Raw genomic sequence first — 23547 nt, 5'->3', positions numbered from 1 at the left:
TGTGATTTTGCCGCCACCTAGAACACCACCATACCCGACTAGTCAGGTGTCTGTCGCCGTGGAGCGTGGAGGTTTGGGAACTATTGTTTTCCACTCGCCGATGCCATGGTTCTTGTGGTGCACATCATGCCCGAGTTACAAATGATAGGTTGGGAGAACACTTCTCCACTGTCGATGGTACATGTGGACTCGCTTGTGACTTGGACTGTGATTTTGCCGCCACCTAGAACACCACCATACCCGACTAGTCAGGTGTCTGTCGCCGTGGAGCGTGGAGGTTTGGGAACTATTGTTTTCCACTCGCCCAAGCCCTTCAACCAAGTGGATTCCGTGGGTGAATGAGGTTGTGGCATCTGGTACATTGGCACATGTTTCTGAGGCTATCTTTGTTAGAAAGTTCCGAGAATTGATTGCAAGATTGGATGTTGCTAACCCTGGATCCGGCAAGACTGTTGGTTGCCCCCTGAAGGAGAAGGCAATGAGGGACAAGAGCAAAAGGGTGTGCGGTAGCCATCGTTCCGGCATACCGAAGGAGAAATCATTGCATAGTGAAGACGTCAGCGACCGTTTGATGGATGATGCTCTTCTTTTCAGGTTGTCATGTCAGATGTCTTTATCGATGGGCCTGCTTTGCGATGTTGTGTTCCATGGTCTGTGGGGTTGTGCTTGTAGCGGGTTGGGGGGCGTTTGTTCGTCTACTGGGGTGATTGTGAAGATTTAAGCTTTGGGTATAGTCGGCAGATGGTCATATGTTGTAATGATTTTCATATGGTTTTTCGTCAATTAACCAGGCATTTGTCTTATGCTTAAATATTCGCGAGACAATTTTTTTGCCTTCATTTCGAAAAATAAATAAATGATTGCAAGTGAAGCATTGCAATGCAGACGATCTATGCACGACAGCATAGATCAGCTCGTCCATGCATGATCTGACCAAAGTGCGACAGACGACTCGATTGGATATCGTCCAACTGTCGTAAGGACCGTGCGTCATATGCACAGCAATTTCCTTGCAAGTATCATCCGCAAGGGAATTTTCACTGTACTTAAGTCGATGGTGTAAGATGGGCCATGCCTGAAGATTTGTGTAATTCAGTCGATCTAAAGGGTTGATCACTGTGGGTAATTCAGTCTTTCCCCTCCAACGCTAACCGTCCCCGCGCCCGCCAGCTCCGCCCTCCACCGTGGACGAATCTGGCGCGGAAGTCATGCCTGATTTTCGCGATAGCAATCGCTCGGTTGCCGATGAGATGCGGGAACTCCACTCCACTCCAGTTTGCTGAAAAAAGAGCCAGGCAGGCAGTGTGATTTGCGTATCCATCTTTCCCGTTTGAGGAAACAGATCGGGCGCCAGAAGCAAAAGGAGTCTCGCGTAAATCCAAGCCTCAACAACCAACTACCTAAGCTAGCGAGGGAAGAAAGGATCGACTCCGCCGCTCCAACGATTCTCCTCTCCTCCAGCCATGGCCGCTTCCTCGGCTCCTCTCCTCCTCTTACTCTACCTCGCCGTCGTCTCCCCGGTGGCAGCGCGCGCCGAGGACCTCCTCGCCGCGGCCCGCGCGCCGGAGACCGCCGCGTGGCTGCGCGGCGTGCGGCGGCGCATCCACCAGCGCCCGGAGCTGGCCTTCCAGGAGCACCGCACCAGCGAGCTCGTCCGCCGCGAGCTCGACGCCATCGGCGTCCCCTACGCGTGGCCCGTCGCGCGGACGGGCGTCGTGGCCACCATCGGCTCCGGCGCCGGCCCGGTCGTCGCGCTCCGGGCCGACATGGACGCCCTGCCCGTGCAGGTACGTGCTTACTTGGTCCTTCCTTGGCACTTTACACGTGCAGTAGGCCTACTGTGAGATCTCCCATGTCACGCGGTCGAGTAGTACTACACGCAAAAAGAAAGAAATAGTAGTAGTACTACACGTTGCTCACCTTTGGGTTCAGCTCAGTTCTGTTATGAAGTTGTTGTGACGATAAGGTCAAAATCTTCACACGCACGGGATCTTACCGCCTGAATGGATTCAGTTGGACCTATGAAAAATAACTCCAACAAATGTGTAGGTTAAAATCTGAGGTTTCTTACGGTACATCATACTACCCATGATAATCATATACTCTTACAGCCCTGTAGAACAAATGTGGAGTGTGGGAGATGCGAATGGGGTATGGGGATATGCTTGATCGTTTAAGACGAAGAGAGAGAAAGAGAAAACTACAGAACCTCTCGCTCCACCTCTGAATACCGTTGGATCTGACCTAGGGATACGTGGCATGCATGATTATCTGAGTCGCTTCCTCTAGAGAATTATTTTAACCACAGAGACGTGAACTGCACCTATGAATGGTGCGCGAACTGAAGTTCAGTGGCCAGCTGACTTGTGATGAGCTCACATCTCATCCACCCAAAGTCAGCTCTGAACAGTGCCAGCACACTGCTAAATATAATAATAGTGAAATGCACACATGTATGGGAAGAATTTACGGTTTTACCCCTTTGCATGTTGGTTACCTCCAAGGAAGGACACCAACTGTGACTTAAGCTTTAATTATTCTATTGTTGTTGAGTGTGTCATCAAGTGGCAATACATATAAAAAAAGAAAGAAGAAATTTTAAAGAAAATTTTACATGGATCTTCACGTACATTCTCACGAATATAGAATCGACTGAGACTTGGTCGACTAAGATTTAGCAATCCCGCTGTTCAAACGATCCAATAGTTAAGGAGACCTCTGATTATTCTTCCGCAACCATTGTTAACCTGGTGCTCTACAAAAGCAATTTGCTCCCGGCGCGGATCACAGCCACCAGTTCATTTCAAACACAATCCCTTTCATGTGGTAGTAATTTTGTAGGAGCAGGGTCCATGAGTTTGCCTGAACCTGTGTGAACTGAACAATATTCTCATACTGCTACGTATGGTCCTGGCCGCTCAAGAATTACCTGCATTCTCATACTGCTAGTGTCTGCACATGTGACTGTCAGACTTCTAGGCCGGCTTAGTCCCGTGGTCAGTATTACGACTTTTCAGCCGATGCATTTGGGGTGCCTTACTACAGGAACTGGTAGGTTGGGAATACAAGAGCCTGGAAGATGGGAAAATGCATGCCTGCGGACATGATGCTCACACAGCAATGCTTCTAGGAGCTGCCAAGCTACTTCAGTCCCGCAAGGAAGACCTAAAGGTATTTTGTAATCCAGCGATTTTGGTGAGCTCGAGCAATCATCAAGGAGAGCCATAATAAAAGTCTTATGTGGGTTTTGTTTCCATCACCAGGGCACCGTGAAGCTTGTTTTCCAGCCAGCAGAGGAGGGCAGCGGCGGAGCCTACTACATTCTAGAAGAAGGTGTTCTCGATGACGCGTCGGCGATTTTCGGCCTGCACGTCGATCCAGCTCTGCCGGTGGGTGTGGTTTCGTCCAGGCCAGGGCCATTTGCCGCGACCTCGGGTCGATTCCTGGCGACGGTCACAGGAAAAGGTGGGCACGCCGCTGGCCCCCATAACGCCATTGATCCCATTGTAGCAGCATCGTCCGCCGTCCTGAGTATCCAGCAGATTGTCTCCCGGGAGATCGATCCCCTGCAGGGTGCAGTATGTGATCTGCTTCCTCCCTACAGTCCTCGTATAGTTGATACAGACTGAACAATCCTGGTGTTGACAGTTGTTGCACTTTCAGGTGGTATCCATCACCTTTGTGAAAGGAGGAGACGCTTACAACGTCATCCCCGAGTCGGCCGCCTTTGGTGGCACCTTGAGGAGCATGACAGATGAAGGGCTGTCATATCTGATGAAGAGGATCAGAGAGGTAAAAATGTCTGCGTTTCCAACATCTACATGATACATCTAGTGCAGTGGATCTGTAGTGGACCAGGCGATAACTAATTCGCACATTTTTCATGCTTGTTCCGAAGATCGTTGAAGGGCAGGCTGCAGTGCACCGTTGCTCTGCCTCCGTGGACTTCATGGAGGAAACGATGAGGCCGTACCCGGCTGTCGTCAACGCCGAAGGGATGTACGCACATGCCAAGGAGGTGGCCGGGAGGTTGCTCGGGGAAGAGAACGTCAGGGTGGCTCCCCAGCTCATGGGTGCGGAGGATTTCGGGTTCTACGCGCAGAGGATGGCGGGCGCCTTCTTCACCATAGGAGTTGGCAACGAGAGCACCATGGAGCAGCTCCGCACAACGCACTCCCCCTACTTTGTGATCGACGAAGATGCGCTCCCAGTTGGAACTGCCTTCCATGCCGCCGTGGCCATTGAGTACATGGAAAAGCACGCATCGGCGTGAAAACTGAACCTGGCCAACACAAAAATGGGCATGAATGGCATTTGGGGATGTCAAACTCATTTCTAACGGAGTCCTCTCAACCAAAGCACGCCATCCCACCATTGCATGTACTCTTACAGCCCTTTCATATTCCGCATTTTTGGATTTTGCGTTTGCACACCGGTGAATTCAGCAAAATTCAGGGTTCAATTTTTTTAAAGATTTCAATGATGTCAATAAATTCAAAAATATATATTCAAAGACTTACAATATTTATTAAAAAATAAAAAAATAAAAAGTTTCGAATTCTTTTAGATAGGATTCAAATATCCTTTCACTAATATTCCAACGAATTGCACTTTCAAATGTTATCTTATGAAATTTCACATTTTTCTCAACAAAGTTTGAGTGATTACACATCAATTTCAGAAACACTAACCGAGGAAACATTCAACATACATTTGCACGTATTGGAATTATTTAAAACATATTTTAAGTTTATTTTACAATGAAGTATAATTGTAAACTTTTCTAGAGAATGAAATATTTGGTCTTGTAAATAATTCCAAATTTGATGTAAATATGAAGGACTAAATTGAAGTTTGTGAAATTTATTTGATATGTTTCTGAAATTGATTGAATGTGACAAAAATAATTGAGATTTGTGAGATCATATATGAATACTTAGAAATTTGAAACATTGAAATTTCTATAAAATAATTCAAAAATCCCAAGAAAAAAAATAAATTCTCTAAAGTAATAGAAATTTTGGTGAAAAGTTTATAAAATTTACTAAAATATGATGATATTTTAAATATTATGTAACTATTTATGAAGTTTTTTTTGTGAAAACGGAAAGATGAAATTTGGCTGAAAAATTCAGACCAAGGTTTCTTTGAATAGCTTTGAAAATAATTGAACAAATTTGGATCAAAATATGTCACACAGTTTTTAAAAAAAATACTTGTCTAAAACAATAAATTATGAAATGTTTCTGAAATTTTGTCTGTCAATGGGTGCAATGTTTGTCCAAGTTTGTAGAAAACTATCCATGACCACAATAATATTAATTGAAGTCCCATATAGTTTTCCTACAATCTCGGTCAAACTTTGCACTCTTTGATTTCAGACAAAGTTTATACATCTTCTTTTCAAGCATATATGGAGTAGTAATACATTAATTGAAGCAAACTCTAAAGTCATGTACAAGAAGGTAGTATGATGAGAAATGTAGAAAGATGTTTGAGATATTGTTGTTTACATGTGCAAAACATATCCCTGAAATTGAAATAATGAAATTTCACTAAAATTATTCAAAAACTCTGAATCAAAAGTATGGTACCTAAAATGTCACGCAAAATCCTTTTGGAAATATTCATTTGAAACAATAAAAAGTATGGTACCTAAAATGTCTCCAAAATTGATTCAAAATATGACTTGAATAATAAATTCTAAACTCGTTAAAGTATGTCCAAGATTGGTCTTGTTCTAAATATTATGTTGCTAGGAATTTAATTAGTTTAAAGTACCGAAAATTTAACTTTTGGTTCAAAAGAATTCAACATCTAAACTATCACAATAAAATAAAGTGCATTTTTTAGCATGGTGAGAGACAGTCTAGGAATATGCATGCAACAATCGTGCTCTATGCAAACTCTCTGACTTTTTGATGACAAAAGGCTCACACAAAGTACTACAGGTGATATTTTAGGTTTATATTAGTAATTAAAATCTAAAATGTATTGGAAGAATGCCAACATTTGTGCTAATTTTAAAGCATAAATGATCAGTGGATTGCACCATGCTAGCTGACAGGGACATTGAAATTCCGCCTAGGTTTGAGACCCAACAAGCAAGTAAAGTGATCTTCCTTGGGGGTAAAAGCTTAATTATTTCCTTCTCAAATGTTTGAGAAATTATATAAAGTAAAGGAAAACATTCACTTTACTTTCTTAGATGCAGCTTCAACGGATGAAGCATAGTTATCATTGTTGCAAAAGTAGAACAAGAAATGTTGAAGCAAAATAAACATTGAAGCCCGATTCTAATAACAAACATGTTACACCTATGACAGCTGCAAAATTTGGTAGTAAAATATCAACTAAAGCCCCTCAAAATTACCATAAAACAAGGTAGTACGACAAGAAATGTAGAACCACATTCCATGTATTGCGTTTCACGCGCGCTCCATGTCTGTAGAGTAGTAGATAGAAGAAACAAGACCAAACATGATTTTATTCCCCCGTAGTTAGTGAAGTATTAGTTTTGAAACTAGATGAATCTATAAAGACTGTAAAACACATGAAACAAACAAATTGTATAAAATGTTACATATTTTACCATAATGTTCTGAAGTGTGTCAAACATAAGTTTTATTATAGTTCACTATGTACCATAGAGTATATACTTTAACATTATGTGTAAATGCGCATCAAACTAATGCGTAGGGACCTTAGTAAACTATTGTAAAAAATGTGTTTAAGATACTTTCCAAAGCATACTTAATAATCTTTTATTATGTTTCTCAAAAACAGTCACACCATTTCAAAGTGATTAATGTTTCATCCCGTGTCTATGCACTTCAAACTTACAAATTACAAGCTTGTAATTAACATTGTTTTCAGTTGCAAGCAGACCAGTCGTACTATACGAACATATATTCAAAAGAAATAATAAGAAGATTGTATAAAACGTCGATTTATTATGTAAATTCTTAACATAAAGAGGTTTTTTTATCACACTTTTGCCTTTGCATTCATCATCAAGTATCCTAGCTCTGGTTGATGGCTTCATTAATTTGAAGTTCGGGTTTTATGCCTTTTTCTCTAAAAAAACTTTCTCAACGAATTAGATATGGATGATATAGCTAGGAGATCAAGATTTTTTAAATCTAATTTTGTACTTTCATGAATCATGAAGTCTAATAAAACGGTTATCACTTAAATACTTATAAAATAAAGAAATAGCAAAACCACTAAAACATCTGCTCATGATCATGTAATAAGTCTGCAAAATTACAAACCTTCTTTGACTGCACTTGTGTAGGTAGTGAGTTAGTCTCCTGCTGCAGTAGCTCAGCCTTGCTTTCAAGGCCCGACTGGTTCGCCATCTTGAGCCGCTTACCTCTGAGGGCAGTACTCTGATATGGAATGATCCTAGAAATAAATTTCACACAAAAGAGCGTACACATAATATATTTTATGACGACATTAGGCAAGGTTCATGACACCTCATGAAGATTGATGAAAAGAATGTTTAATACGTAGAAGAGAAATACTAAATTGAGTGTCAAATGATTTATGAAATGGTTGGAAAATGTATTATAGATATATGTAAGCAAGTCACTGAAAGCGTAATAAATACCTAGATAGTGATTGATGTAACTTAAAACTTCTGTTAGAAAGTAGGTTGTTATGTTAAAAATTCTAGTATTCCTCCCTAGCTAGCTGGGACCTATCCCAGATGTAGTCCAAAACTTCCTACTTCACACGAGCGTCCTACATCACATGGGCCTAAAAGCCAGTGAACAAGAGCGACTAGATAGCGGGTAGATAAGTGGAGCAAAAACAAGTTAATTGGGATCTGAGCTGCAACCTAAGGGTAAATATATTTGAGGCTCCCGCTGCGACCCGACATGAAAGCTGAATTTGCATTTGTAGATGATCTTGTGGATAGGTGTATTGACCTTGCAAAAAATCTACTTGTTTATTTCTTTCCGAGAGAAACAACAATATATTATGTTAACAAAAGCAGTAAGAGGAGCTTATTCACCATGATCTACTTCCTATGTTTATCAGCATATATCCCTGGAACCATCATACTTTAGAAGATCGAAGCAGAGAGCACGGTGCCCTAGACATGCCATGCACCAATGGAGAAGGTACCGTACATGCAAAAACATGTATTCATCATGTAATATGAGGATATAACTGTTGGGGAACGCAGTATTTTAAAAAATTTCCTACGATCACGCAAGATCTATTTAGGAGATGCATAACAATGAGAGGGGAGAGTGTGTCTACGTACCCTCGTAGACTGAAAGCGAAAGCGTTTAGTAACACGGTTGATGTAGTCCTACGTCTTCACGATCCAACCGATCAAGTACCGAACGCACGACACCTCCATGATCTGCACACGTTCAGCTCGGTGACGTCCCTCGTACTCTTGATCCAGCTGAGGCCGAGGGTGAGTTCCGTTAGCACGACGGCGTGTTGACGGTGGTGATGAAGTTACCGACGCAGGGCTTCGCCGAAGCACTACGACAATATGATCGAGGTAGAAAACTTTGGAGGGGGCACCGCACACGGCTAAAGATCAACTTGTGTGTCTATGGGGTGCCAGCCTCCCCCGTATATAAAGGAGGGGAGGTGGAGGCCGGCCGGCCACAAGGAGGGCGCCCAAGGGGGGTAATCCTACTCCTAGTAGGAGTAGGTTTCCCCTTTCCTAGTCCTGTTAGGAGAAGAAGGAAGGAGAGGAAGAAGAGAAGGAAAGTGGGGGCCGACCCCCTAGCCCTAGTCCAATTCGATTTGGGCTAGGGAGGGCGTGCGCCACCTCTTGACCTGCCTCCTCTCTTGCACTACTAGGCCCATGAGGCCCAATAACTTCCAGAAGGGGGGGGGGTGGTTTCTGGTAACCCCCAGTACCCCGAAACTTATTCAAAACGACCCGAACCATTCCGGTGTCCGAATGTAGCCTTCCAATATATGAATCTTTATGTCTCGACCATTTTGAGACTCCTCGTCATGTCTGTGATCACATCCGGGACTCCGAACAACCTTCGGTACATCAAATCACATAACTCATAATACATATCGTCATCGAACATTAAGCGTGCGGACCCTACGGGTTCGAGAACTATGTAGACATGACTGAGACACATCTCCGGTCAATAACAAATAGTAGAACCTGGATGCTCATATTAGTTCCTACATATTCTTTGAAGATCTTTATCGGTCAAACCGCATAACAACATACGTTGTTCCCTTTGTCATCAGTATGTTACTTGCCCGAGATTCGATCGTCGGTATCATCATACCTAATTCAATCTCGTTACCGGCAAGTCTCTTTACTCATTCCGTAATGTATCATCCCGCAACTAACTCATTACTCACATTGCTTGAAAGGCTTTATAGTGATGATCATTACCGAGAGGGCCCAGAGATACCTCTCCGATACACAGAGTGACAAATCCTATTCTCGATCTATGCCAACCCAACAAACACCATCGGAGACACCCGTAGAGCATCTTTATAATCACCCAGTTACGTTGTGACGTTTGATAGCACACAAGGTGTTCCTCCGGTATTCGGGAGTTGCATAATCACATAGTCATAGGAACATGTATAAGTCATGAAGAAAGCAATAGCAATAAACTAAACGATCATAGTGCTAAGCTAATAGATGGGTCTAGTCCATCACATCATTCTCTAATGATGTGATCCCATTCATCAAATGACAACACATGTCCACGGCTAGGAAACTTAACAATCTTTTATTAATGATCTAGTCAAGTAGAGGCAAACTAGGGACACTCTGTTTGTCTATGTATTCACACATGTACTAAGTTTCCGGTTAATACAATTCTAGCATGAATAATAAACATTTATCATGATATAAGGAAATATAAATAACAACTTTATTATTGCCTCTAGGGCATATTTCCTTCAATCTCCCACTTGCACTAGAGTCAATAATATAGATTACACAGTAATGATTCTAACACCCATGGAGTCTTGGTGCTGATCATGATTTGCTCGTGAGAGAGGCTTAGTCAACGGGTCTGCAACATTCAGATCCGTATGTGTCTTGCAAATCTCTATGTCTCCCTCCTTGACTTGATCACGGATGGAATTGAAGTGAATTCCTTTGCCAAGGCAATTGCACCAGTATTGTCACAAAAGATTTTCATTGGACCCGATGCACTAGGTATTACACCTAGATCATATATGAACTCCTTCATCCAGACTCCTTCATTTGCTGCTTCCGAAGCAGCTATGTATTCTGCTTCACACGTAGATCCCGCCACGACGCTCTGCTTAGAACTGCACCAACTGACAGCTCCACCATTCAATAAAAATATGTATCCGGTTTGTGACTTAGAGTCATTCGGATCAGTGTCAAAGCTTGCATCAACGTAACCGTTTACGACGAGCTCTTTGTCACCTCCATAAACCAGAAACATATCCTTAGTACTTTTCAGGTATTTTAGGATGTTCTTGACCGCTGTCCAGTGATCCACTCCTGGATTACTTCGTTGCCTCCCTGCTTAACTAATAGCAAGGCACACATCAGGTCTGGTACACATCATTGCATACATGATAGAACCTATGGCGGAAGCATTGGGAATGACTTTCATTTTCTCTCTATCTTCTGAAGTGGTCACGCATTGAGTCTGACTCAACTTCACACCTTGTAACATATGCAAGAACCCTTTCTTTGCTTGATCCATTTTGAACTTCTTCAAAACTTTATCAAGGTATGTGCTTTGTGAAAGTCCAATTAAGCGTCTTGATCTATCTCTATAGATCTTGATGCCCAATATATAAGCAGCTTCACCGAGGTATTTCATTGAGAAATTCTTATTCAAGTACCCTTTTATGCTATTTAGAAATTCAATATCATTTCCGATTAACAATATGTCATCCACATATAATATCAGAAATGCTAGAGAGCTCCCACTCACATTCTTGTAAATACAGGCTTCTCCGAAAGACTGTATAAAACCATATGCTTTGATCACACTATCAAAGCGTATATTCCAACTCCGAGATGCATGCACCAGTCCATAAATGGATTACTGGAGCTTGCAGACTTTGTTAGCACCTTTTGGATCGACAAAACCTTCCTGTTGCATCATATACAAGTCTTCTTTAAGATATCCATTAAGGAATGCAGTTTTGACATCCATTTGCCAAATTTCATAATCATAAAATGCGGCAATTGCTAATGTGATTCAGACGGACTTAAGCATCGCTACGGGTGAGAAGGTCTCATCATAGTCAACTCCTTGAACTTGTCGAAAACCTTTCGCAACAAGTCGAGCTTTGTTGACAGTAACATTACCGTCAACGTCAGTCTTCTTCTTGAAGATCCATTTATTCTCTATGGCTTGCCGATCGTCGGGCAAGTCAACCAAAGTCCACACTTTGTTCTCATACATGGATCCCATCTCAGATTTCATGGCTTCAAGCCATTTTGCAGAATCTGGGCTCATCATCGCTTCCTCATAGTTCATAGGTTCGTCATGGTCAAGTAACATGACCTCCAGAATAGGATTATTGTACGACTCTGGTGCGGATCTTGCTCTGGTTGACCTACGAGGTTCAGTAGTAACTTGATCAGAAGTTTCATGATCAAGATCATTAACTTCCTCACAATTGGTGTAGGAATCACTGGAAATGATTTATGTGATGGACTACTTTCTAATAAGGGAGAAGGTACAATTACCTCATCAAGTTCTACTTTCCTCCCACTCAATTATTTCGAGAGAAACTCCTTTTCTAGAAAGGATCCATTCTTAGCAACAAATATCTTGCCTTCGGATCTGTGATAGAAGGTGTACCCAACAATTTCCTTTGGGTATCCTACGAAGACACATTGCTCCAATTTGGGTCGAGCTTATCAGGTTGAAGCTTTTCACATAAGCATCGCATCCCCAAACTTTAAGAAACGACAACTTGGGTTTCTTGCCAAACCACAATTCATATGGTGTTGTTTCAATGGATTTCGATGGTGCCCTATTTAACGTGAATGCAGCCGTCTCTAAAGCATAACCCCAAAATGATAGCGGTAAATCAGTAAGAGACATCATAGATCGCACCATATCTAATAAAGTGCGGTTACGATGTTTGGACAGACTGTTACGCTGTGGTGTTCCAGGTTGCGTGAGTTGTGAAATTATTCCGTATTGTTTCAAATGAAGACCAAACTCATAACTCAAATATTCATCTCCAGAATCATATGGTAGAAACTTAATTTTCTTGTTACGATGATTTTCCACTTCACTATGAAATTCTTTGAACTTTTCAAATGTTTCAGACTTATGTTTCATCAAGTAGACATACCCATATCCGCTCAAATCATCTGTGAAGGTAAGAAAATAACGATACCATCCATTAGCATCAACACTCATCGGACCGCATACATCGGTATGTATTATTTCCAATAAGTCTATTGCTCGTTCTATTGTTCCGGAGAACAGAGTCTTAGTCATCTTGCCCATGAGGCATGGTTCGCAAGCATCAACTGATTCATAATCAAGTGATTCCAAAAGCCCATCAGCATGGAGTTTCTTCATGCGCTTTACACCAATATGACCTAAACGGCAGTGCCACAAATAAGTTGCACTATCATTATTAAACTTATATCTTTTGGCTTCAATACTATGAATATGTGTATCACTACTATCGAGATTCAATAAATATAGACCACTCATCAAGGGTGCATGACCATAAAAGATATTACTCATATAAATGGAACAACCATTATTCTCTGATTTAAATGAATAACCATCTCGCATCAAACAAGATCCAAATATAATGTTCATGCTTAACACTGGCACCAAATAACAATTATTTAGGTCTAATACTAATCCCGAAGGTAGATGTAGAGGTAGCGTGCCGACCGCGATCACATCGACTTTGGAACCATTTCCCCCGCGCATCGTCACCTTGTCCTTAGCCAATCTTTGCTTAATTCGTAGCCCCTGTTGAGTTGCAAATATGAGCAACAGAACCAGTATCAAATACCCAGGTGCTAATGCGAGCATTAGTAAGATACACATCAATAACATGTATATCAAATATTCCTTTCACTTTGCCAGCCTTCTTATCCGCCAAATACTTGGGACAGTTCCGCTTCCAGTGACCAGTCCCTTTGCAGTAGAAGCACTCAGTCTCAGGCTTAGGTCCAGACTTGGGCTTCTTCACTTGAGTAGCAACTTGCTTGCCATTTTTCTTGAAGTTCCCTTTCTTTCCTTTGCCCTTTTTCTTGAAACTAGTATTCTTGTTAACCATCAACACTTGATGCTCCTTCTTGATTTCTACCTCCGCAGCTTTTAGCATTGCGAAGAGCTCGGGAATTGTCTTATCCATCCCTTGCATATTATAGTTCATCATGAAGCTTTTGTAGCTTGGTGGCAGTGATTGAAGAACTCTGTCAATGACACTATCATCAGGAAGATTAACTCCCAGTTGAGTCAAGTGGTTGTGGTACCCAGACATTCTAAGTATATGTTCACTGACAAAACTATTCTCCTCCATCTTGCAGCTGTAGAACTTCTTGGAGACTTCATATCTCTTAATGCGGGCATTGCTTGAAATATTAACTTCAACTCCTGGAACATCTCATATGCTCCATGGCGTTCAAAACGTCGTTGAAGTCCTGGTTCTTATCTGTAAAGCATGGCACACTAAACTATCGAGTAGTCATCAGCTTTACTCTGCGAGACGTTCTTAATGTCATCAGCAGCATCTGCAGCAGGCCTAGCACCTAGCGGTGCTTCCAGGGCGTAATTCTTCTGTGCAGCAATGAGGATAATCCTTAAGTTACGGACCCAGTCCGTGTAGTTGCTACCATCATCTTTCAACTAAGCATTCTCTAGGAACGCATTAAAATTCAATGGAACAATAGCACGACCATTTATCTACAACAACATAGACATGCAAAATACTATTAGGTACTAAGTTCATGATAAATTAAAGTTCAATTAATCATATTACTTAAGAACTCCCACTTAGACGGACATCCCTCTAATAATATAAGTGATCACGTGATCCATATCAACTAAACCATGTCCGATCATCACGTGAGATGGAGTACTTTTCAATGGTGAACATCACTATGTTGATCATATCTACTATATGATTCACGCTCGACCTTTCGGTCTCAGTGTTCCGAAGCCATATCTGCATATGCTAGGCTCGTCAAGTTTAACCTGAGTATTCTGCTTGTGCAAAACTGGCTTGCACCTATTTTTATGTGAACGTAGAGCTTATCATACCCGATCATCACGTGGTTCTCTCAGCATGACGAACTGTAGCAATGGTGCATACTCAGGGAGAACACTTATACCTTGAAATTTAGTGAGAGATCATCTTATAATGCTACTGCCGTACTAAGCAAAATAAGATGCATAAAGGATAAACATCACATGCAATCAATATAAGTGATATGATATGGTCATCATAATCTTGTGCCTTTGATCTCCATCTCCAAAGCATCGTCATGATCACCATCATCACTGGCTTGACATCTTGATCTCCATCATAGAATCGTTGTCGTCTCGCCAACTATTGCTTCTACGACTATCGCTACCACTTAGTGATAAAGTAAAGCAATTACATGGCGATTGCATTTCATACAGTAAAGCGACAACCATATGGCTCCTGCCAGTTGCCGATAACTGTTACAAAACATGATCATCTCATACAATAATTTATATAATCACGTCTTGACCATATCACATCACAACATGCCCTGCAAAAACAAGTTAGACGTCCTCTACTTTGTTGTTGCAAGTTTTACATGGCTGCTATGGGCTTCTAGCAAGAACCGTTCTTACCTACGCATCAAAACCACAACGATTTTTCGTCAAGTGTGTTGTTTTAACCTTCAACAAGGACCGGTCATAGTCACACTCGATTCAACTAAAGCTGGAGACACAGACACCCACTAGCCACCTGTGTGCGAAGCACGTCGGTTGAACCAGTCTCATGAACGCAGTCATGTAAAGTCGGTCTGGGCCACTTCATCCAACAATACTGCCAAATCAAAGTATGACATGCTGCTAAGCAGTATGACTATTATCGCCCACAACTCTTTGTGTTCTACTCGTGCATATAACATCTACGCATAGACTTGGCTCGGATGCCACTGTTGGGGAACGCAATAGTTCAAAAAAAATTCCTACGATCACGCAAGATCTATCTAGGAGACACATAGCAACGAGAGGGGAGAGTGTGTCTACGTACCCTCGTAGACTGAAAGCGGAAGCGTTTAGTAACCCGGTTGATGTAGTCGAACGTCTTCACGATCCAACCGATCAAGTACCGAACGCATGACACCACCGCGATCTACACACGTTCAGCTCGGTGACGTCCCTCGTACTCTTGATCTAGCTGAGGTCGAGGGTGAGTTCCGTCAGCACGACGACATGTTGATGGTGATGATGAAGTTACTGACGGAGGGCTTCGCCTAAGCACTATGACAATATGACCGAGGTGGAAAACTGTGGAGGAGGGCACCGCACACAGCTAAAGATCAACTTGTGTGTCTATCGGGTGCACCCCTCCTCCGTATATAAAGGAGGGGAGGGGGAGGCCGGCCGGCCACAAGGGGCGTGCCAAGGGGGGCAATCCTACCCCTAGTAGGAGTAGGTTTTCCCCCTTTCCTAGTCCTATTAGGAGAAGAAGGAAGGAGAGGAAGAAGAGAAGGAAAGGGGGGGGCTATCCCTAGTCCAATTCGGTTTGGGCTAGGGGTGGCACGTGCCACCTCTTGGCCTGCCTCCTCTGTTTCACTACTAGGCCCATGAGGCCCAATAACTTCCGGGGGGGGGGGGGGGTCCGGTAACCCCCGGTACTCCGAAACTTATCCGAAATGACCTGAACCATTCCGGTGTCCGAATGTAGCCTTCCAATATATAAATATTTATGTCTCGACCATGTCGAGACTCCTTGTCATGTTCGTGATCACATCCGGGACTCCAAACTACCTTCGGTACATCAAATCACATAACGCATAATACATATTGTCATCGAACGTTAAGCGTGCGGACCCTATGGGTTCGAGAACTATGTAGATATGATCGAGACACATCTCCGGTCAATAACACAATAGCGGAACCTGGATCCTCATATTGGTTCCTACATATTCTACGAAGATCTTTATCGGTCAAACCGCATAACAACATATGTTGTTCCCTTTGTCATCCGTATGTTACTTGCCCGAGATTCGATCTCGGTATCATCATACCAAGTTCAATCTCATTACCGGAAAATATATTTACTCGTTCCGTAATGCATCATCCCGTGAATAACTCATTAGTCACATTGCTTGCAAAGGCTCATAGTGATGTGCATTATCGAGAGGGCCCAAAGATACCTTTCCGATACATGGAGTGACAAATCCTAATCTCGATCTATGCCAACTCAACAAACACCATCCGAGACACCTGTAGAGCATCTTTATAATCACCCGGATACGTTGTGATGTGTGATAGCACACAAGGTGTTCCTGCGGTATTCGGGAGTTGCATAATCTCATAGTCATCGAAACATGTATAAGTCATGAAGAAAGCAATATCAATAAACTAAATGATCATAGTGCTAAGCTAACAGATGGGTCTAGTCCATCACATCATTCTCTAATGATGTGATCTCATTCATCAAATGACAACACATGTCCATGGCTAGGAAACTTAACCATCTTTGATTAACGAGCTAGTCAAGTAGAGGCATAATAGGGACACTTTGTTTCTCTATGTATTCACACATGTACTAAGTTTCCGGTTAATACAATTGTAGCATGAATAATAAACATTTATTATGATATAAGGAAATATAAATAACAACTTTATTATTCCTCTAGGGCATATTTCCTTCAATAAGCTAGGACCTGTCACTTATAAATATGTGTGATAAACAGTAACTTGATGCTTTAAAATAAAATTAAAATAGAATAAGAGAACTAGCTTGACACTATTCTTGCACGAAGTATTTTATATATATGTATGTATGTATGTATGTATGTATGTATCGGAGCCTCCATCCAAGTTTGTATGAGGACATAATACACCACATCCAACAATATTTCTTCAGCAAATCCACACAACACAAAAAGGTGGATAATTCCACCAATGTGATAACATAAATATTATTATATTTCCTATATGGTTCCCTTCTTGTACTTTTTATTTAAGTCACCCTGAAGATGAGTGGTGAAATAATCACGGCTCCCCGTGTGATTATTGAGATTGCTGGAGCAATGTGAGGCGTTGGACTTCAGCAACTGGTGTTTCATTCAGATCTATATATACAAACATTAATGTATACTCAACTTAGTCATTGGACTTGGTAAAAAAGAATAATATTGTACATATGATCCAGAGAAAAAAGATTACACGTTAATGTAGAGTAAATAACTAGGGGGCTAGCTTGGGCATCGAATCATAAAGTTAATTACCACGTCTAAAAGTCATGCTAAAATGATTGTGGGCAATGAAAGGTATCAAAATAAGCCGATAAAATGCCAGCAAGTTTTAAAATGAACAAAATAGATATTGTACCAAATGGAAGAGGTATATTACACACCAATAATAAATAGACTTCTGAATTGACTCACAATGTGAACTTTAGAAGGAACATGCAGAATACACACCAGAACATGACTTAATGCACATAACACATTCTAATTAAGCTAACAAAAATGGAAAATGGTAACCTAGAATTGTCATAATTGATTTACTGCTAATAAAACTGGGAGGTGCAAAACAACTAGCATGTGCCAGTGCACATATTGGTGTTTCAATATAATTAATCTCCCTCTTGAAACTGATTGACAAGGGTCGCAAAAACTGAATGCTGAGGAAATCAATCGGATTAGTGATAACACAACAATTCTTGGAACTTGCATTTGTGTTATGTGCAGGCGATATGATTGATGTTCCTATCCCATGTATATCATTTTTCTTGAAGGTTTCTAGTGAGGCAAACTTAGTGATATACACATATTTCATGAGAAAAATGATAGTAAAAAGCAAGGTATATACTAAGTATAACATATTAATCACAACGTCCAAAATCCATATAACCAAGAAGAGACAAAAACACAAACATATGGTATAATTTCACACTCAAAAATTTGTATGTCATCATCCATCTCCAGCTCACTTCACGCATAAATAAGTTTTGTGTGTTGGCTTATATTGCACAACGGTGATAACTATTTTCCTTTGCGCACCACCACAAGAACATAACATAAGTTACTTGAGATGCAAGGAAAGAGAAAAGCATACCATTCATCAGCTTGTATTGTTGCTCCAATCCTTGTAGCTTGAGCTTCATCATATTGTTTTCAGTTGCAAGCCCATCAGTTGTACTGTACAAACATATAGTTGAAAGAAATAATTAGAAGACTATATAAAACGTCGATTTATTATGTAAATTCTTAACATAAATATGTTTTCTTGTCGCGCTTTTGCCTTTGTATTCAACACCAAGTATCCTAACTCTGGTTCATGGCTTCATTAATTTGAAGTTAGGCTTTTATGCTTTTTCTCTTAAAAACCTTTCTCAACGAATTATATATGGATGATATAGCCAAGAGATCAAGATTTTATTAATCTAATTTTGTACCTTCATGAATCCTGAAGTATAATAAAATGGTTCTCACTTAAATAATTATAAAATAGAGAAATAGCAAAATCACTAAAACATCTGCTCATGACCATGTAATAAGTTAGTTGAATTACAAACCTTCATCGATTGCACTTGTGCAAGTAGTGAGTTAGTCTCCTGCTGCCGTAGCTTAGCCTTGCTTTCAAGGCCCGGTAGGTACGCCATCTTGAGCTGCTTACCTCTTAATGCACTATTCCGATATGGAATGATCCTGCAAATAAATTTCACACAAAAGAGCGTACACATAATATATTTTATGAGGTTATTAGGTAAGGTTCAGGACACCTAATGAAGATTGATAAAAATAATGTTTAATACGTAGACGAGAAATACTAAAGTGAGTGTTAAATAATTTATGAAATGGTTGGAAAATGTATTAGAGATATATGTAAACAAGTCATTGAAAGTGCAACAAATACCTAGATCATGATTGATGTAACTTAAAAGTTTTGTTAGGAAATAGGTTGTTGTGTTAATAATGCTAGTATTCCTCCCTAGCTAGATGGGACCTCTCCCAGATGTAGTCCAAAGCTTCATACTTCACACTCGCGTCCTACTTCACATGGGCCTAAAATCCAGAGAACAAGAGCGACTAGACAACAGGTAGAAAAGTGGAGCAAAAACAAGTTAATTGCGATATGAGCTGCGACCTAAGGTCAAATATATTCGAGGCTCCCACTGCGCCCCGACATGAAAGCTGAATTTGCATTTGTAGATGATCTTGTGGATAGGTGTATTGAACTTGTAAAAAAATCTACTAGTATATTTCTTTCCCGGGAAAGAAAGAACAATATTTTTTTGTTAATAAAAACACTAAGAGGAGCTTATTCACCATGATCTACTTCCCATCTTTATCAACATATATCCCTTGAACCGTCATACTTCATAGGATCAAAGTAGAGAGCACGGTGCCCTAGACATGCCGCGCACCAATGGAGAAGGTATTGTACATGCAGAAACTTGTATTCATCATGTAATATAAGGATATAAGCTAGGACTTGTCACTTATAAATATGTGTGATACACAGTAACTAGAATCTTTCAAAGAAAAATATAATATAATAAGAGAATTAGCTTGGCGCTATTCTAGCACAAAGTATTATATATATAGGCATGAACTATATGTATCCGAACCTCCATCCAAGTATCTATGAGAACATAGTACACCACATACAACAATATTTCTTCGGCATATCCACACAACACAAAAAGGTGGATAATTCCACCAATGTTACAAAACAAATATTATAATATTCCCATATGGTTCGTTGCTTGTAATTTTTATTTTAAGTCACCTTGAAAATGTGTGGTGAAATAATCACGACCCCATGTGATTGTTGAGATTGCTGGGGCAGTGTTAGGCGTTCTAATTCATCAACTAGTTTTTCATTCACACCTGTATACAAAAACATGAATGTATACCCAACTTAGTCACTGGACCCGGTACAACAGAATAATTCTGACCGTATGTTCTGTTGGGGAACGTAGCATGCAATTTCAAAAAATTTCCTACGATCACGCAAGATCTATCTAGAAGATGCATAGCAATAAGAGGGGAAGAGTGTGTCCACGTACCCTCGTAGACCGAAAGCTGAAGCGTTAGCTTAACGCGGTTGATGTAGTCGAACGTCTTCGCGATCCAACCGATCAAGCACCGAACGTACGGCACCTCCGAGTTCTGCACACATTCAGCTCGATGACGTCCCTCGAAATTTTGATCCAGCAAATTCTCGAGGGAGAGTTTCGTCAGCACGATGGCGTGGTGACGGTGATGGTGATGTTATCCGCACAGGGCTTCGCCTAAGCACTACGACAATATGACCGGAGGAGTAAACTGTGGAGGGGGGCACCGCAGACGGTTAAGAGAATAACTAATGTGCTTTGGAATGCCCCTGCTCCCGTATATAAAGTAGGAGAGGGAGGAGGCTGGCCCTAGGGGCGCGCCATGGGGGGGGGAACCGACTTGGAGTCCTAGTCCTAGTCAGCCCCCTTCCTTTCTTTCGGAGGGGGGAAGGGGAAAGAGAGGGAGATGGAGAAGGAAAGGGGGCCGCACCCCCTCCCCTTGTCCAATTCAGACTCCCATGGGGGGGCCACCCCTTGTGGGCTCCCCTATCTCTCCCCTATGGCCCATGTTGGCCCATTACTTTCCTCGGGGGGTTCCGGTAATCCCTCGGTACTCCGATAAATATCTGAAACACTCCAAAACCATTCCGGTGTCCGAATACTATCATCCAATATATCAATCTTTACCTCTCGACCATTTCGAGACTCCTCGTCATGTCCATGATCTCATCCGGGACTCCAAACAATCTTCGGTCACCAAAACACATAACTCATAGTATAAATCGTCATCGAATGTTAAGCGTGCAGACCCTACGGGTTCGAGAACTATGTAGACATGACCGAGACACATCTCCGATCAATAACCAACAGTAGAACCTGGATGCTCATATCGGTTCCTACATATTATACGAAGATATTTACTGGTCAAACCATAATGACAACATACGTCATCCCCGTTGTCATCGGTATGTTCCTTGCCCGAGATTCGATCATCGGCATCTTCATACCTAGTTCAATCTCGTTACGGGCAAGTCTCTTTACCCGTTCCGTAATGCATCATCCCACAACTAAATCATTGGTCACATTGCTTGCAAGGCTTATTGTGATGCGCATTACCGAGAGGGCCCAGAGATACCTCTCCGATACTCGGAGTGACAAATCCTAATCTCGATCTATGCCAACCCAACAAACACCTTCAGAGACACCTGTAGAGAATCTTTATAATCACCCAGTTACGTTGTGACGTTTGATAGCACACAAGGTGTTCCTCGGGTATTCGGGAGTTGCATAATCTCATAGTCAAAGGAATATGTATAAGTCATGAAGAAAGCAATAGAAATAAAACTTAACGATCATTATTCTAAGCTAACGGGTGGGTCTTGTCCATCACATCATTCTCCTAATGATGTGATCCCGTTCATCATATGACAACACATGTCTATGGCCAGGAAACTTAACCATCTTCGATTAACGAGCTAGTCAAGTAGAGGCATACTAGGGACACTTTATTTTGTCTATGTATTCACACATGTATCAAGTTTCTGGTTAATACAATTCTAGCATGAATAATGAACATTTATCATGATATAAGGAAATATAAATAACAACTTTATTATTGCCTCTAGGGCATATTTCCTCCAGTCTCCCACTTGTACTAGAGTCAATAATCGAGTAATGATTCTAACACCCATGGAGTCTTGGTGCTGATCATGTTTTGTTCGTGGAAGAGGCTTAGTCAATGGGTCTGCAACATTCAGATCCATATGTATTTTGCAAATCTCTATGTCTACCTCCTTGACTTGATCGCGGTTGGAGTTGAAGTATCCCTTGATGTGTTTGGTTCTCTTGTGAAATCTGGATTCCTCCGCTAAGGCAATTCCTCCAGTATTGTCACAAAAGATTTTCATTGGACCTGATGCACTAGGTATTACACCTAGATCGGATATGAGCTCCTTCATCCAGACTCCTTCGTTTGTTGTTTCCGAAGTAGCTATGTACTCCGCTTCACACGTAGATCTCACCATGACGCTCTTCTTGGAACTGCACCAACTAACAGCTCCACCATTCAATATAAATACATATCCGGTTTGCGACTTAGAGTCATTTGGATCAGTGTCAAAGCTAGCATTGATGTAACCATTTACGACAAGCTCTTTTTCACCTCCATAAACAATAAACATATCCTTAGTCCTTTTCAGGTATTTCAGGATGTTCTTGACCGCTGTCCAGTGATCCACTCCTAGATTACTTTGGTACCTCCCTGCTAAACTTATAGCAAGGTACACATCAGGTCTGGTACACAACATGTCATACATGATAGAACCTATGGCTGAGGCATAGGGAATGCCTTTCATTTTTCTCTATATTCTATAATGGCCGGGCATTGAGTCTGACTCAACTTCACACCTTGTAACACAGGCAAGAACCATTTCGTTGACTGATCCATTTTGAAATTCTTCAAAACTTTATCAAGGTATGTGCTTTGTGAGAGTCCAAATAAGCGTCTTGATCTATCTCTATAGATCTTGATGCCCAATATATAAGGAGCTTCACCGAGGTCTTTCATTGAAAAAGTCTTATTCAAGTATCCTTTTATGCTATCCAGAAATTCTATATCATTTCCAATCAACAATAGTTCATCCACATATAATATTAGAAATGATACAGAGCTCCCACTCACTTTCTTGTAATTACAGGCTTCTCCAAAAGTCTCTATAAAACCATATGCTTTGATCACACTATCAAAGCGTATATTCCAACTCCGAGAGGGTTGCACCAGTCCATAAATGGATCGTTGGAGCTTGCACACTTTGTTAGCACCTTTATGATCGACAAAACCTTCTGGTTGCATCATATACAACTCTTCTTTAAGAAATCCATTAAGGAATGCATTTTTGACATCCATTTGCCAAATTTCATAATCATAAAATGCAGCAATTGCTAACATGATTCGAACAGACTTAAGCATCGCTACGGGTGAGAAGGTCTCATCATAGTCAACTCCTTGAACTTGTCGAAAACCTTTCGCAACAAGTCGAGCTTTGTAGACAGTAACATTACCATCAGCGTCAGTCTTCTTCTTGAAGATCCATTTATTTTCTATGGCTTGCCTATCATCGGGCAAGTCAACCAAAGTCCACACTTTGTTCTCATACATGGACCCCGTCTCAGATTTCATGTCATCAAGCCATTTCGCGGAATCTGGGCTCATCATCGCTTCCTCATAGTTCATAGAATCGTCATGGTCTAGCAACATGACTTCCAGAACAGGATTACCCGTACCACTCTGGTGCAGAACGTACTCTGGTTGACCTATGAGGTTCGGTAGTAACTTGATCT

At 41.3% G+C, this 23547-nt stretch overlaps 1 protein-coding gene across 1 annotated transcript; it reads left to right on the top strand.

The window, feature by feature from the left end:
• Positions 1-1247: 1247 nt before the first annotated feature.
• LOC123103474 (IAA-amino acid hydrolase ILR1-like 9) lies at positions 1248-4462 on the top strand. The gene is made up of 5 exons (XM_044525074.1): positions 1248-1787; positions 3046-3171; positions 3264-3578; positions 3664-3792; positions 3899-4462. Exons 1-5 carry the CDS (start codon positions 1464-1466, stop codon positions 4271-4273), a joined length of 1269 nt encoding a protein of 422 aa, XP_044381009.1. The 5' UTR covers positions 1248-1463; the 3' UTR covers positions 4274-4462.
• The last annotated feature ends 19085 nt before the right edge of the window (positions 4463-23547 follow it).

Source organism: Triticum aestivum, chromosome 5A, assembly GCF_018294505.1.
Source record: "Triticum aestivum cultivar Chinese Spring chromosome 5A, IWGSC CS RefSeq v2.1, whole genome shotgun sequence".
In the NCBI taxonomy this organism is placed as follows: Eukaryota; Viridiplantae; Streptophyta; class Magnoliopsida; order Poales; family Poaceae; genus Triticum; species Triticum aestivum.
This window is presented reverse-complemented; position numbering and strand designations above follow the sequence as displayed.

What these genes read in the sequence shown, in the direction of transcription:
- LOC123103474 (XM_044525074.1), top strand. Translation starts at nt 1,464, where the DNA reads ATGGCCGCTTCCTCGGCTCCTCTCCTCCTCTTACTCTACCTCGCCGTC. An exon ending in CCCGCAAGGAAGACCTAAAG is followed by an intron (nt 3,172 to 3,263) that starts GTATTTTGTAAT and finishes TTCCATCACCAG; the next exon opens with GGCACCGTGAAGCTTGTTTT. An exon ending in TCGATCCCCTGCAGGGTGCA is followed by an intron (nt 3,579 to 3,663) that starts GTATGTGATCTG and finishes TTGCACTTTCAG; the next exon opens with GTGGTATCCATCACCTTTGT.